General features: G+C 30.3%; 1 protein-coding gene across 1 annotated transcript in view; it reads right to left on the reverse strand.

Annotated features, from left to right (window-relative positions):
• Positions 1-4,049: 4,049 nt before the first annotated feature.
• Positions 4,050-16,764, reverse strand: part of LOC142326467 (uncharacterized) — a 28,465-nt gene continuing 15,750 nt past the window's right edge. The window contains exon 2 of the mRNA XM_075369029.1: positions 4,050-5,538. Coding sequence (XP_075225144.1) covers positions 5,200-5,538 — 339 coding nt within the window. The 3' untranslated portion in view covers positions 4,050-5,199. The remainder of the gene's footprint in view (positions 5,539-16,764) is intronic.

The raw sequence follows: 16,764 nt of genomic DNA on the forward strand, positions 1-16,764 counted from the left end.
AAAAAAGTTGAATTTTTATTTTTTTAAGAAATGCAGTGGTATGAATTGGAATGCAATTAAATCCGTCCTTAAAACACTAAATAATAATAAAAAAAAATTGAAAAATTAGACCCGCCATTTAAAATTAACCCTTTTAAAAAAACAAGCCCGATTAGAATGATCCAGCAGCAAGGGACTCTGTCCAGGTTCTGCGATGGAGTAGGGAGTAATAAACTCCTGCCAACTTTGCATTCCATTCCAGTGGTATGAAGATGCAAATAACAGTACATATTTAAATCAATAGATTTTGCCTATTTATATAAAAACCTTATTACGTAGTTTGTAGTTGATTCTTGTATTTATTAGAATCTGTGTAGAATGATATAACGTATAATTCCCCATAGAAAATGTTACAAATTTTTATTTTTATTTTACTATATGATGAAACATACTATGACTTACGCCTAAGTTATTCCTTCTGAGAGTACAAAGTTCACTTTATACCTAGTAGTTCTTGTGGTGAACTAAGTAAAATTCATCTGTATTTTTGGTAAGCAGAAGTGTAATCTATTTAGTGAAAAAGGTAACACGGGACTATTTCCTTTTTACTTTCCTGGCACCTTAGCTCTAGAAGGGCTATGCTGAAAGAAGTAAAGTACGGTAATCGGTAAAAAAATGAGGTTTGGATGTTTTTCCAATTTTCGACGTTTCATGTCCCAGGGATCCAAAAAAAACAAAAAAAAAGCAGTGAGGGATAATATTTGTACGTATCGTGTTTGAAGCTCACTAATTTTTGACTGGAAAAACCGATTTTAATGAAATTTGGCACAGAGAATTGTGTAAATGGGGCGATATGTTGCTAAAAGTTTGGGGTAGAATCTCCAGGGAGTGGAGTAGATAGTTTGGGGTAAATTTTCTGAAAATTGTGCAAACATAACCTCACTTCTCATTTTATATTAAGCTCAGCACATGCTTATTTAACAGTTACAAAACATTTGCCTGCAAATTCTTCCTCTTCCTCAAAAATCGAAAACCAACCTATTTCTTTTTACGTTAAAGTCGCCCCCAAAAATACTACGGGAACAATATTGAGGGTTGGGAAGCCGATCAAAATCTAAAAATATGTATTTTTTTAATTTTTGAAACCGTTTTTAGTCTTGTTTGGTTTTTCTTTGTCTTATCATTACCGTACGAGCAAAACCATCTCATCACAACAAAATGGATTTTAAAACAAAATTTCTTACCGATACTAGGAAAGTATAACAATTTTTTTGCCAATTTTTTAAAAAGTTTTTCCTTGCAAATGCGACATGGGATGTGTCTTATTTGTCAAAAACGACTATGCCATTTTCAAAAGTCGCCAGCGATTTGATTATAGTCGTAATTAAAAAAAACCTTGAATAATAGAATCTATGAAACGGACCTCTGATACGTTTCGTAGATTCCTTGATTTATCTGTTCTTCTACTCATATCGTTAGGACTACATGATTACAAATGGTACAGATTGACCGAGAATCCTGTATCAATATCGCATGTAATTATTTTCTCGAGTAAAGAATACGCATTTCATTTTAAAGGCCTATTAATAGCTTACAATGTAAACATTCTGTGAATCTTAATGTATTTTCAAATAACACTGAAGTCTTTTGCGCTTCTAGTCGAGTCATATGTCCTGTTTGTTTAATCTCCTTATTTTTTTTCTTATAAGAAATGAATTTAGAATAAATTAATGCGTATTTTTATTTTTTCCTAACATTCTTTTAAAATTATTATTAGATTTATTTTTTGGTTTTGTATATCTTACGAGTAAAATATTTTGTGTAACTATTTTCATTCGTATATATTTGTTGTTTACCAGCTGGGATCTTTAAAGATTTTAGTGTAAAATTTATTTTTACTATATTTTTTTAGTTTTTGACTTTTTTAGTCGTTTCTGACGTAGATTCTACAGTAGAAGTAATATCCTGTTTAATACACCTGAATTTAAAGTTTTCCTTTTTCGGGTAAGGGAAATCATAAGCCAAGCGTAATAACGGTAAACGATGCAATAATATTATATTAACAAAGATAATTCGCTTTAATTATTTATTTTGTAATCTTTTATGTTCGTATATTTATTATAAATTTCGAATATAAAATATTACAAATGTTCTCTGTACTCGGTCGGTCAACGTAGAAACACAAATATAAATTATTATAATGAATTTTGTGAAGCGTAAACTTTGCTGGCAATGAAGACCGCTCCATTTTTACACTATTATTTTATTAAATGTTAAAGTGATTGATTTGACAGAAGTTTTAAGTTATTGTTTTCCACGGTTTTTTTAATAACTAGGCCACGGTCGACGCCTTGCAGGTTTAGTATTTAGATCCCACACTATTTGAGGACAGATAGGACGTCGGAACGGACTGTAGACCGTCGGTTAGTCGGTTTGCAGGTTAAGTTACTGTCGTCGGACAGTTATATTTTAACGAATGCGACCGTTATGTAATTTCTATCCGTCGAGTCTTGACGCCTAACGAAGGGTTATGTCAGTCGTGTTCGCTTTCAGTAAGCGTATTTTAAGTAGACTGATCGCTAGAAAGTATTATTCTTCTAAACCGGCTTTACGTAAAAGAAAATAAAAGTTAATTGTGCAATTACAGTCGTTCTGTTTTAAACTAATTATAATATGAACTACTTATTTCTTTTTGTTTGTTTTGTTTTTTTTTTTTAACTGTATTACGATTATTGTTTTAGTTTAACCGTGATCAGCCGAAGTTCCTATTACTATTTTTTATGGTATTGTAATAGTTATCTGTTCTTATGAATTATTAATATAGCGAAAAACATTTAGTTGTTTTTATTCTAATAATGAATCTCTTTAAAGGATTTACATCGCGATTTTTTTTAGTCTATCTTTAAAAAACCGTATTAAATTTTTTATAATTTAAATATTTTTCCTATTTAATCGACTTCAGAAAAGTAGATTATATACTCGTCCGGAATTTATATTTTTTTTAAACGTTTTTTCTATTAATTCGATTGATATAAATGTTGTTGAAATCGACGCAGTTGTTTTTCGCGACGGTACCATGATGTTTAGACGTAAAACGTCTGTTTGAAAATTGACAAAAAGGATTTTTTCGCCGTCAGGCGGATAGGTATGGGCAGGGGAATCTTAATATTCTATATGTAAACGTCACGTTAGATGATGTTATGTGGTGTTTAGTAGGGCAGGTATTGTGAGTTTTCGAACGTAGGTAGCATCCTTAATAAAATCATCAAAAATCTAGATATCTCTTAAACCTTCAGATCCGATGTACATTATATATAATATACAGCGTCGGTAGGGACAGTGGGAATCTTATAGTTCCATATACATGCATCACATTACTCTGTCTTTTGCGGTCCCTTGCAAGGTCGGAAAATTAAATTTCTTCATAACACTCGTAACGCTGTTGATATGTCATTAGTAATCGACGTAACGACATCTTGAGCGAAGTGCGGTATATCATTTAATCCTGTGCAAGGTTTCTCAATCTTTCCGTTTCAGCAAATTCTTTTTTATCGTGCGAACTATTCAGTACTTTATGTAGATCTAAATCACTCAAAGCTAAACTATCGACATAAACTCGTCCTTTTGCAAATATTTTTTCTTCAAATCTACTGCAGCTCTATTTGATGTACTTTAACGTTTGTGCATTATTACAGCCTAACTTAAAATTAAAGGTAACGTACGGCTTTCTACATCTTCATAACCTTTAGTACCTTGAAAGTAACGCCGTTAACTAAACCATCAGAAAACGTCACCTTCAAAAATTTCAAAATGCCGGGTATCTTAATTTTTTAATCTTTAATATTGTTTGTATCGACTTGATCGGGTGAGAAATATTAAATCAAAACCATATACCTCTTCGTAGGACACTCTGTGTGTGTGTGTGTGTGTGTGTGTGTGTGTGTGTGTATGTGTGTGTATATGTGTATATATATATATATATATATATATATATATATATATAAATTAGGGATTAAAATATTTATCTATGGGTTTATGTTTGAGTTTTTTTCGTAAAAAAAAGAATAGACTGAAGGAAAGAATTTGAAATCTTTATTATTTCAAATTTTGACATTTCGTTCTAGCCTTAAATAAAAATAGATATACATAAATTTCTTTCTATGTTTAAACACAAATATATGTGTACATATATATATATATATTTAACTAACAAAAACATCATATTATTAATTATTTAGTTTTATTATTATTATTTAAGTATTATCTTACTATATTTTTAATTTAAAATTGTAATTTTTAAAATTTCTTATAACACAAAGTTACCCATCATTAATCTGATAATGGTAATATTACTATTATTTTAATCTGATTAAAATCGATAAAGTGTAATTCGCTAATGTTATTAATCGGTGAAGACATACTCGTATTTTGACGGAAACCAGAGATGGGCTAGAAGGAATAGTGAACGGCACGGATTTACTAGCGGGCGAGCAATTTAGTTTTAAAAATCGGTAATAAAATTTAATATAAAGGATGAAAATGTGGAATTAAATACTAAAATAGAAGAACACAATCTTGTAAAAGCGGGAAAATAAAAAATCTATATATTTAATTTAAAAAAGGAAATTAATAAGGTAAAAAAAAATCAATCTGGAGCAACCAAGGAGACCTGTTTTATTAAAAAGAAATATCAGATATAAAACTAACAAAGAAATAGAAAGAGATTCTTACTAACACCTGCTGGAGTGTACAATTGATTGATCGATAGAGAAATATGGACGTAGGAAAGGTCGGAAGGAAACCTGCAGAGATCTTTGATATTACAAAGAAATACGACGTTACAAGTTTATATTTATCTCTTCTTTTTATAAGGATAGGAGAGAAGTTCGCGGCAGAATTTTGTGAAGAGAAGAGACGAACTAGGTTGTGTTACATGTAATAAGACGTCCGGTTTAGTTAATCTGTTGTAAGAGGAAAGAACTGCAGAACAAGTCAAAGATTGAAATTTATAAAGCAAAAAAACTAAAGTCGAGGTTAAAGGATCGATACAGGACAGAAGGAACGAAGCGTAGCACCAAACTAGTCGATAACGATTAAAAATAAAAGTATTCTTTTTATTTTATCGCAAATATCACATTTTAACAGTTAATGTATAGAATTCTTAAAATATTATCTGATAAAATCTAAATAAAATTAAGTATTAAACCGGTTTTCTTTTTGTCAATAGTAACCGTAATGTCCATAATGAGGAAGATAGTGTCCGTAATAGTATGGAGATTTCCATTTATAAACGACCGGTTTATATACTGGAGCGTGTTCCTGATAACGGTTGGAATATGATATCGCACCGATGGGATAATGAGGATAATGATTCCATCCACCGTAGTTTCCATAAGTGTAGGTCGGATAACCTCCTCCGTAATAACCACCGTAACCGCTTGCGTAACTATGCGAGGCTTCAAGGTCACTTTTATCGTCTACTTCTACATCGTCAACTATTTCTTTTTTTACTTTCTTTACTTCTGCCAATGCAACTGCCAATATAAAGAAATAAATTACCTGCAAACATACAAAAAAAAAGTTAGAAATTTTTTAAAACTAGTAGTAATAATATATAAATTAATTTAACATTATTGATTTTATTTGATTTTCAATTTTTTATGACCTTTATTTACTAGAATAAAAGAATTTGTTATAATGAAACAAACAGATATTTTATTCAGGATACTAAATAATTACAGATCTCGTCTATAATTAATCGAATTCACGAATAACAAAGGTCATTTGCTTGAATGAATCGAGGAAAACCGTAGACAAAAAACTCGTCAAACTCGTCACAACAGTATAACGATGTAATATTGTGGAGTATGAACTAGCTGACAGCGATATTGCTGAACTTTACCGGCATTTACATAGAGGTAAATGTTTTCTTAGATTTTTCACAAAGGTAAAATTATTATACTTTTTCCCCTGTGGTAAATTTGAAAATTATTATTCGTCATAGAACCACTATTTTTTTATTTATTTACTGTATTTTTCATTTACGCTTTATTTAATTTCGTTAACATATATACTTATGTTCCAGAGTACGCACAAATGTCTCGGCATCTCTGCAGAGTATTGCTGACATCAAGTCACTGTGCCGTTACTCTGTAACCTGGTATACATAAATAAAAAATCTGATGTGGATACCGCATGACTTCCTTGTACGCCTATTAAATTACATATACACATTTTTTGCTGCACTTCTTTTAAACTTATTTCATTTGATAGTGAGATACGATCCTCCAATTCTTAATAAAGTGGACTTACACGATTGCTGAAACAAAAGAACGTGTTCTCAAATCGAGATCAGAAGAATTATATCAAACCAAAGAGAGATTAAATGAGTGATAAATAAAACAGTTAAACGAAACGATGATCAACTCCGACTTAGGGAGAATATTGTCCTACAATATCAGAGGAGTAATGAACTAAAAGATAGAATATTTAGCAATTTATTAAAGAACGCGCATGAAAGCCTCACTGTATATGTTGTTCTTGTGAGGGTCTATTTTTCAGTCGCTCTGTAGTTAACTTTAATGTAGATAAAATTAAACAGAAACTCTAGAATAATTAAATAAATCAAACTGGAAAATCCAAAAATAATACGATTCTAAATCATAATTTTCAATTAATATTAAATATCAGATGTTTCACCAAATCTATTACATATACACGTATGTAATAATGCCTATTAAATTAAATATACAATTTTTAAAAGTACATAAAATTTCATTTCACTAATTTTTTCACATTTTTTTACAATTTTATTTTTAAAACTTTTTTAAGCGCGGGTTAATAATTATTAATAAATTAATATATTTAAATTAAAAAAAGTTAAAAAAAAAGGAGATGAAGCATGATTCGAACAGATGTGCCTTCCCTTGTAAGATCCAAATATTTCATTAATTAAAATTTTATTTGGCTATAACTTTGGAACCGATGAAAATAAGTATCACTTTTGTTATATCGTTGAAAAGCTCTCGATGAGGGATTATTACTGGCGTTAAGAAAAAGTAAAAAATCCAAATGTTTTTGAATTTGGGCTTTTTTGGACACTTTTGGTCTGTCGATTGCAATGAAAAGGGGAGGTGCACAACTAGGTTACAACAGTCCTAAATACAAAATTTCAACATCCTACGGTTCATCGTTTTTGAGTTATGCGAGATACGTACGTACGCACAGACGTCACGCCGAAACTAGTTAAAATGGATTTAGGGATGGTCAAAATGGATATTTCCGTTGAAATCTGAAAACCTAAATTTTTCGCGATCACAATATACTTCCTTTACTTCGTACCAGGAAGTAATAAATAAATAAAATTACGTTACATTTTTAATCGTATATTTATATTTATGCTTCTTCATTTTTATGTTTATCTTTTACGCATATGATATGAATTCATATTATATATACGTTTATGTTTACCGGCTTACAGAGTAAAAGCACAGTAAAACGATGTCAAAAATACACTGCAGTGTTGCCAAGGCTTCTGTGCGCAGTCTGGCGTGTAAATGTGAAGTCTTGAACAAAATCATGCCGACCTCTCCTGAGACTTGTGTTTAATTGAACCCCGACCGCAAACAACACCGGTATTCACAGTCTAGCATTAAAATATGTATCAGCTGATTTTCGAAATCGATATATATGCATACATACATATACAGCTCTTTGTAGAATTTGAATGAAAACCCCTCTCTCAATTTTTACTTTTTCGTCTAGATAGCGCTGTCGATCTAGAAGGGAAACTATTATAATCGGTCCGATTTGGGTATATGCGGTTTTCATCGGATCTTGACGTTTTGATTACTAGGAACCCAAAAAACCGGATAGAAATTTTCCAAATGTTAATATTCGTATGTACGTGTGTGTGCTCGGTGTCGGCCTCTAAATCACCTTATATCTTCAGAACTACTGAATCGATTTTGACCAAACATGGTCAGATTACTTCTGTATATAGGGCATTGACACCAATACATTTTCAATTTAAACGGTCAACGGGGTGAGGCGGTAGAGCAAGGTCATCCTCAGTATCTCGAGATTTCGCCTGATATTAACGATTATAAAAAATAATCGATTAATAAATCGATTTATTTTATTAAGGTAATCATTAACGATTAAAAAATAACAATATTTGCAAAAAAATGATTTTTGTAAAATCGCACTCCCGCCCCAAAAAATGCTGTTGTAGTCGTCTGCTATGTTGTAACGTCACAGATAAGCGGTAGAGTAGATAAATGAATAATATTTAAAGTGTAAAAATGTAATTCATCCGGTTAGGTTTCGAACACGATCGATTGGTCGACTCGGTACCCGGTGCGTTGAACCTTGCGGCTACACCGGTCTGCCGTACAATCGAAATTTGTTGTATGTAAGTTGTGAAATTGCATTAGTTTAGTTAGCGCCGACCGTCTCCCCTAGTACCGTAACACTCACGTGATATAAATTCGGTATGCGCGCGCGCTTTAGTTAAAGGATTGAATTAAATAAACGAAAATATATTAAGAGTATGTATAATATTTTAATATTATAATAAATAAAAAAATAAATTTTAAATAAATAATTTAATTATTAATAATTTATATAATACTATTATATTTAAATAAAATTATAAATATCTTAAATTAAGTTGTGCGTATATGTGTGTAAGCTGTGCATCAGAAACAACCCACAGTTGTAGGACTTTCCTGGAACGTGGTTTTAGTTATGTGACGGGAAAGTCCTACAACCGTGTTCACCGATTTTTGTATTCAAATTTACTTATGATTCCGGTTAATTGGAATCGATTGTAAATTAAACGCCGAATCCATTTTGACTAGTTTCAGCGTGACATTTGTATATATGTACGTACGTATGTATCTCGCATAACTCAAAAACGATTAGCCGTAGGACGGTGAAATTTTGGATTTAGAACTGTTGTAACATCTAATTTTCACCTCCCCTTTTCATTGCGATCGACAGAACCAAAAGTGTCAAAAAAAAAGCCATAAATCCAACGTTTGGTTTTTAACTTTTTCTTAACCGCATTAATAAGCCCTCATCGAGAGATTTTCATCGATATATCGTAAGTCGTACTTATTTTTATTGGTTCCAGAGTAATAGCCGAGTAAAATTTTAATTCATGAAATACTTTGATCTAACAAGGGAAGTTCGAATCGCACTTCGTCTTCTCTTTTTTTAACGTTTTTATTTAAATTTATATATATCGATTTATTAATAATTATTTATCTGTGATAGTAAAAAAAAAATATTACAATAAATAATAATTCAACAAAAAAAAAGTAATAAAAAATATTACAATAAATAATAATTCAACAAAAAAAAAGTAATAAAAAATATATAGGCGTACAAAGAACTCGTGTGATGTCCAGATCAGAATTTTTTCCTTTTTTTATATCCTTTATCCTGAAATCGCAAGGGAATGTAATTAATCAACGAAAAATTATTATTATTGATGAAAATATATAGATAAATAAGAAATAATATCAGAATCGAATAATAAATAAAATGTTTTAAGGATAATTCGTATAAAATTATTTTAGTACAGAATACATGATGGTAGAAAATTTAGATTTTACCACCGGTTTTAGGGTATCAGGTTACTTACTCAAATCTTTTATTTTGTTTCTCAAAAATATTTAAGGATAAAATAACAGATAAAATTACTTAAAATTTAATTTAGTATTATTACAATTTATTCGATGTCGGCGTCTTCATATGAAAGTGCGATTCGTGCCATTACTTAAGATAGAAAAAAAATTCTCAAAGGTTGTCGACATTATGCTTAGTTCGGAGTATACTTTTATTGTATGGATAATTGGAATTAACTGAATGCAATTTAAAAATTAAAAACGAAACCGATATTATTTTAGTAGACTATATAAAGAAGGGTGGTTTAAGACGAAACATTATAGTGCTAAGAATAGTCTGGAAATTCATTTTGTAATTTATACATTTCTTTGGCGTCAAAAACTGGTTATCTAACCTCTACACCGGTATGAATTAAGAAGAAGAAAAAGCAAGAATTTTATTTTGAAAGGAGTTAACTTTCTTTTTTCCGAAAACTTGAATCGTTATAAAATATTGTGCTGGTTTTACTGAAAAAAAAAAAAAAAATTAAAATTGTAGGCTACTCAGTAATTTGTTTTCTAATTTGCATAATATTTTTTTGACGGAGCGTTAAAATATATTACTACGAGTATATGATACGGTCTAATTTTTATCACGATATTACTAGAAATAGATTTTTAATAAATTAGAATTTAATCGACAAATTATAGGTTTGTAGTAAATGCACACGAGCTAAAAATTTATTTATTAATATAATACAATAAATAATGCGATCTTTGTAGATCGAATATAATACGTACAGCCTAGTAAGTCCTCAAGAACGCTGGACAAATTCTTATTGCGTAAGAAAACTGATGTGCGTGAAAGTTCACCGTGTTGTTTGTTAGCTATTGTAAATGTCATACGGGCTACCTACTTAATAATTTGGCATCGATATTATTACTCTACACAGTCATAGTCAATCACCCTTTATTATTATAACCTATATCTAATCTTTATTATTAATGCAACATTATTTATTACAGATATAAATTAATTCGATAAGTAACAAAGTAATTTAATGTATTTCTATCCGGTTTCCTTTCTTTATTATTTTTTAAAATGATTCTTTAAATAAATTTAGTTTAATTACGTCACGGTTGTTATGTTTGATGTCAATAATGAATTGCAGTTGCCGTCGTGATATATTTAAAATCAATTTCAGTGTATTTACCCTAATATTTAAGCCTGTTTCCTACACGTATCGTAATTTTGGGTTAAAAATATTCTGAAATAGGTTTTCATTCTATTTTGATAAAAATTATTCTTTATTTTCTTTAATCGTCATAAAGTATGAATGAAATTTACGGCGTGTATTAAACAGATGATAAAAACTAAAAAAAAACATGTTCGATCGATAATTTATTCGTTTCGGCCGCTCGTAGTCGGTAGTTCTATTTTGACATTTTGTAGCGGTATAAAGAAATCGAAAAATACCTAATTTAAATTTAATTTATCAAATTATTTATTAGTCAAAAACATTACGGTTTGATAACTAATAATTTTAAAGGTTTATCTAGAAATAGAAAATAATACTTTATTCACTAGCGGTACGCCGGATAAAAGTTTTCCGTTTATTTTTATAAAAAAACAAATCGCAGTAGATTTTAAATTTGGCCAATAGATCGGTTCGTTTTCTTAGACATCAGAGGTACGAGATGGATAAAAACTTTGTCGTTTGCTATTTTCTTAGCAAACATTAATCGCAGTTTAGTTTTAAAAAACTTCAACGGTGTAATATTTAATGAAAAACAACACCGATGTACCTTACTCGTGTATCGATAATACTTTTGAATTAAGTGTTATCGTATAAGTACTCGTGTATTAATTTTTAATTTTTTAGGAATGTGAAAGAATTTATTAATATTTTAGAGAAAAAAATAATTACCGTCCGTCGCCATAAAATTTACGAACGAGTTATGTGTAATTCTGCAAGGGAAATGCTTGCCGGTTTTCTCTGTCAGTCTTTTTAATATATTGTGGAATAAGCCGACACAAGTCTCCAAAGTACTTCAGACGTTAGGATAATTGAACGCTAAATAATTTTGTGGAAAAAATTGACTCGCTCGGCCCGGTTCTGTGTCTCTAATAACTTCCAGAACGTTTTCATAACCGGATTGAACTTAACGAAAGATAGGTCCTAACGATATCAAAGCGCTTAGGCCTCGCATTCAAGAACGATAGTGTTTATCGATGTCTGGACACCGACAACAAATTCTACGTAGAACGTCATCCGGCAGTAGCCCTCAGTACATACGTCGCTTAGAAATTGTTCCCGTCCGATAATAAATAAATAAGACCTTCTTCAAGAAGATCTTGATTAACTGGTACAAAAGATTCATTCGTGATTTCTGGTTGAAAATATCTCGCGGATTTTCTTAGCGTTTGTACAACGCCTGGTGGTATTCAATGCGGTATAAATTCGCATGGATACATACGGATTATCTAAACTTTTCTACAGGGTAACAACATTAGGTCTATACGGTCCTAACATATAATAATCGGTTCTTTCTTGATGCGAGGACGGGAGGAAAATAATATAAAACATTACGTAATTTTTTCACTCTTGAAAATTGTTTCAATGCATTTTATTAAATCTCTTTTTTATTTTACTTTCACAGTAGGCTATTCTTTCGGCATACACTCTTGCTTATTGTTAATTTTTTTGAAGAAAATCGGTAAAAAACTGAAATAGTATGGGGAAATTCTGGGGAAAAATTACAATAAAATTTGTCAAATTCTAAAGTAAAGATCGGTAATTTAAAGATTTGTCGAACCGGTTATATGTTTTAACGCTAACAACTCCTGTGACTGGCCACCATTCTGTTGATGATTTCTAATTAATTCGATCATTCTAACCAGGCGATCCGAAGATGTAATAAGTTAAAGATACCTCCGAGTCAAAAAATTGAGACTTCTGGGATATCATGTCAAAAGATTTTTTAATTTTTTATTTTAATATATCAAACATCTTGCCCGAACAAAAACGATTGATATATAACTCACTATTTGAGAGTAAAGGTTTGTATATAATATAGCTACAGCTAAAATGTCTTCGGTTAAAAAGTCGTGAAGTGAAGTAAAGTCGTATAGTAATTGGGGATCGACAAACTACAATGTATTTCAAATGAATAATTCTATAATGAGTAAGAATAAAGAGACGTTAGAGATTTGCTATCTATACAAAGGTATAGTTTATTTGATGAATCTTCCTATAAAAATACGGTGACAACAGAAAACCTTTTTTATTTAAGCAGAATAATGAAACGGAGAGCACACTAAACTTAAATAGAAACTAGTTTCTAATAATTACCAGAAATACTACATTTATAATACTAATATAAAAATCAGCTGATAAAGGCGACTTGTAGTTAGTTACTGTAAATCCGAAAGTTTCAAAATAAGTAGGATCAGTATTTAAAGATATAACGTTTTACAAAATATACGCTTTCTTTTGAAATACTTTTACTTTCATTTAAAATTGAACGATAATATTTAGGTTTCAATAAATAAATAATTATACTAAATGAAAAAATAATTTTAATAATTAATGATAGATTAACAAAAATAACTCCTAAGTTTTTATTTTTAAACCGGTATTTTAGAATCGTTCAAAAACAGTACCCCCCCCCCCCCGATTTATTTTTCAATTTGTATTTGTTGTTACCTTCTACTAAAACCGGTTTTAATTTTATTATAATAAAATTTCCGAAGGTATTTAAAAAAAAAAAAATATTTAAACGAGAGAAAATAGTAATGAAAATTTCATTGACCCTACCGGTATTTAATAAATAATAATTAATTCTTAGGATAAACTTTACCGTTCACAAAACTTGTTTTACCATAAAAGATTGTTCGTCTTATTTTATAAAATCGAATGGCGATTCAAAATAAATGTATTAATGAATTAAATACTTAATAATAATAGATTGATTTAATAATAGACTTCATCAGCTAGATTCTTACCCTGAAGTTCTTAGGTTCTATCTCCGGTTAATGTAAAGAAAATTAACCATTAGTTACCCTAAAAGTTAAATAATATACATATTTAGTATTCGCTAATGATTTTAGTACTTTATTTATACGATAAACTTTAAAATAAAATACTACGATAAAAAAACCGTATAACAAAGAAACGTTTGTTGTTTTAATTTAACGGCTTTAAATTTTGACTTAGTCGCCACCGGAATAAAAAAAAAATAAGTAAATAAATAAGTTACCGATGAACTAACGACCCTTACTCGTTCACAAATTTTCAAAACTCTTAATATAAGAAGAATTGATAAAATATTATTTACTGTTAAACATTTTTTGAGTCATTTTTGATTTGATGTCGGTTTTACTGTAACTATTCTAGTTATAATTTTATATAAAATACGGTCAAACCTAAAACGGTAAAAAACTGTTTGCACAAAAGGAAAGACAAGAAGTCTTATAAAAATAAGAAAATAATGCACGAAAGCGATCGTAAGATATTACTATTAAGCGAGAGAAACGCTTTTTGGAACGGATATATTTTTTTTTTACTGTTAAGTTTTGTCACTGATATTTTAATTTTTAGCGAAAATACTCGAATATAAAATGACTTCAAACTATAATATTATTCTATTATATTCCGATGTTAAGAAATAATGAAAACGGATTAGAAAATGAAAATTATTGTAAAATCTTTCTATCTAGATAATGTACTTTTCTTAAAAATAATTTTTTCGCTTAATTTGTCCTTAAGAACTTAGTAAATAAAAAAAAAAGAATTATTAAAATTGGTGAATTATAAAACGCTCAGTTCTTTTAAGTGAAATCGGTTACAAGTAAAAGAGTTTAATGTACGCCGACTTATAACGTTTTCAAGTATTCCTGCTTTCCGCATTGAAGTTTCCGATGTGATCCCGTCTACGTTCTGGAAAGTGAAATGGAAAAATTTTAATTCGCTAATAAAAACTTTAAATTTGAGTCTGAATTTTTAAATAACATTTTTTACAATTTTTAATAATAGAAACGTACGATTATAAAAAGGATAAAAATGTAGGTTACATAAATGATAGTCTAAAAAAATTGATTTGCCTTTGCGGATGATCTGGCAGCGATCACAAAAGATCTCGAATAGGATATTTATTTATTACGGTTTGAATACTAATTAGAGAGAAATTAAGATATTTGAAAAAATATAAATAACTCGGAGAAATATTACAATATAACGCACTAGAAGAGATCCAACTCAGAAATGAAAGCAAATAATGAAACTAGTTCATCAACAAACAAAAAATATATGTACAACCAACGAAAGCCCCTTTCTTTTAATGTATTATTTAGACACAATAACCGTTATACTACAGTGCGTTCGGAAAGTTGTGCGCTGGAATTATGGAAGTGTAATGACGAAACTTTCTTAATTATTACTTTGTATTTTTATTTCATTATTTTCTAGAAACGGATATTACAATAAACGGAATAGTTTATAAAAGACGTTGAAAATGACTTCCTCTAACATCAGTACAACACTGCATACGTTTCAATTTGTTTTAAAACTCTTTAACCGGCTGATAAACTGGAATGTTTCGTACGTATGCCGTTTTTAGTTCGTCAATCGAGCGCGGTCCGTTGAGATACACTTCTTGTTTCGCTACGCAACCGTAGAAAATATCTGAGGGAGTCAGATCGGTCGATCGTGCAGGCCACAAACCCCTCGAAATGATCGTTCACCGAAGACATTTCGTAAAAACGTCATTGACCTGTTAGCTGTGTTGGCCTGATAGCTGTTAGATGTGCGCTGTGGCGCCATCTTGTTGGAACAACCGTGATTTATTTTCACCGTTAACTAACAAATGAAGTTTTTAAAATAGCACGATAACGATCACTATTAACTGTATTTTGAAAAAAAGATTGGACTCGCAATACGCGTTATACTCGCACCGATCCGGAATCCAGTTTTCGTTTCGTGTAAAGATTGTTCGTGTAATTCATCGGGGTTAGTTGAAGAACACAGTCGACTTTATAAATCGATATACCTTCACCGATGAAACCGTGCTTCGTCTGTAAAAGACATAATATCGAGGATACCTGCGGAATTTTGGTCGATAAAACGTTTAAACGGGTGACAATAAGTTATTCACACATTACTCTGCGGGGGAAAAGTTTCAGTTCTTTTCTTACAGCTTTATATAGGGTAGCGATATCTTGCTCCCGTGCTAACTTACGCGCTGACTTTGATGGATTTTCGTATATAGCATCCGAAATATCAAGCGGCTTCTGTTCGTTTAGTTTAGCTGATCTTCCGCTTCAATTACCTCATCAACAGCGCCCTATTGCGAATTTTTTCGATAAGAGTTCGAATCGCATTGCGATGAGGAACTTTCTAGAATAATATCTGGAAACGTTTCAAAAACCTTGTGCTTCATTAAATCCGTATAACTTGTCACCTTCACGAAAGACGTGTTCAACGAGATAAACGCTTGCTTTACCGAAAAAACCGTTACGTTACTCGCCGCTATTGATTCCGATAAACGAAACGAAGCGCGTTCAATCACAACTCAACAATTCTAAAGCGTACTGAACAATGAGATTTTGAACGCACTGTAGGATGTTTATATGATGCAGAAATCGATGATGACAAAATCGAGACTGGAAAAGGAAAATTTAAAAAAGGTTTTAGAACCTTAATATAAAAATAATACTAAGAAATTAACCGCATTAAAAAAAAGTAACGAAAAAATATAACCATCTACTGCAACAAAAAGAGAATTTTGTTTTTACAGTCGCTTAAAAGGACTGGTGGGCAACAGTTTAACTGAAATAATATTTAATTGTCTTTCTAGATTAAAAACTAAAAAAAAAAAAATGATCACAAGAAATCGAAAAATGTGTAAATGATTTAAATATTAAAGAAGAAAAGTTTTGGACCAAATTACTTTCAGAAATAAATTTAAAAATTTCAAGATTTTTCTGGGAAAAATCAAGAAAAGAAAGGAGGAAGCAAGTTTTCAACAAAAGAACGAAGTTAGTTATAGAATGAAAGACTACTGGGAGAAAAGGAAACGAAATACAAAATGAAGTTGTGTTTTTTAAGCGATTCATAGATGGTCCAAACGAAAAAAAACCTGGTTTTTATAAATTTATGTTTTAATGGTTATATTA

This window comes from Lycorma delicatula, chromosome 6 (assembly GCF_047948215.1).
Source record: "Lycorma delicatula isolate Av1 chromosome 6, ASM4794821v1, whole genome shotgun sequence".
Lineage (NCBI taxonomy): Eukaryota > Metazoa > Arthropoda > Insecta > Hemiptera > Fulgoridae > Lycorma > Lycorma delicatula.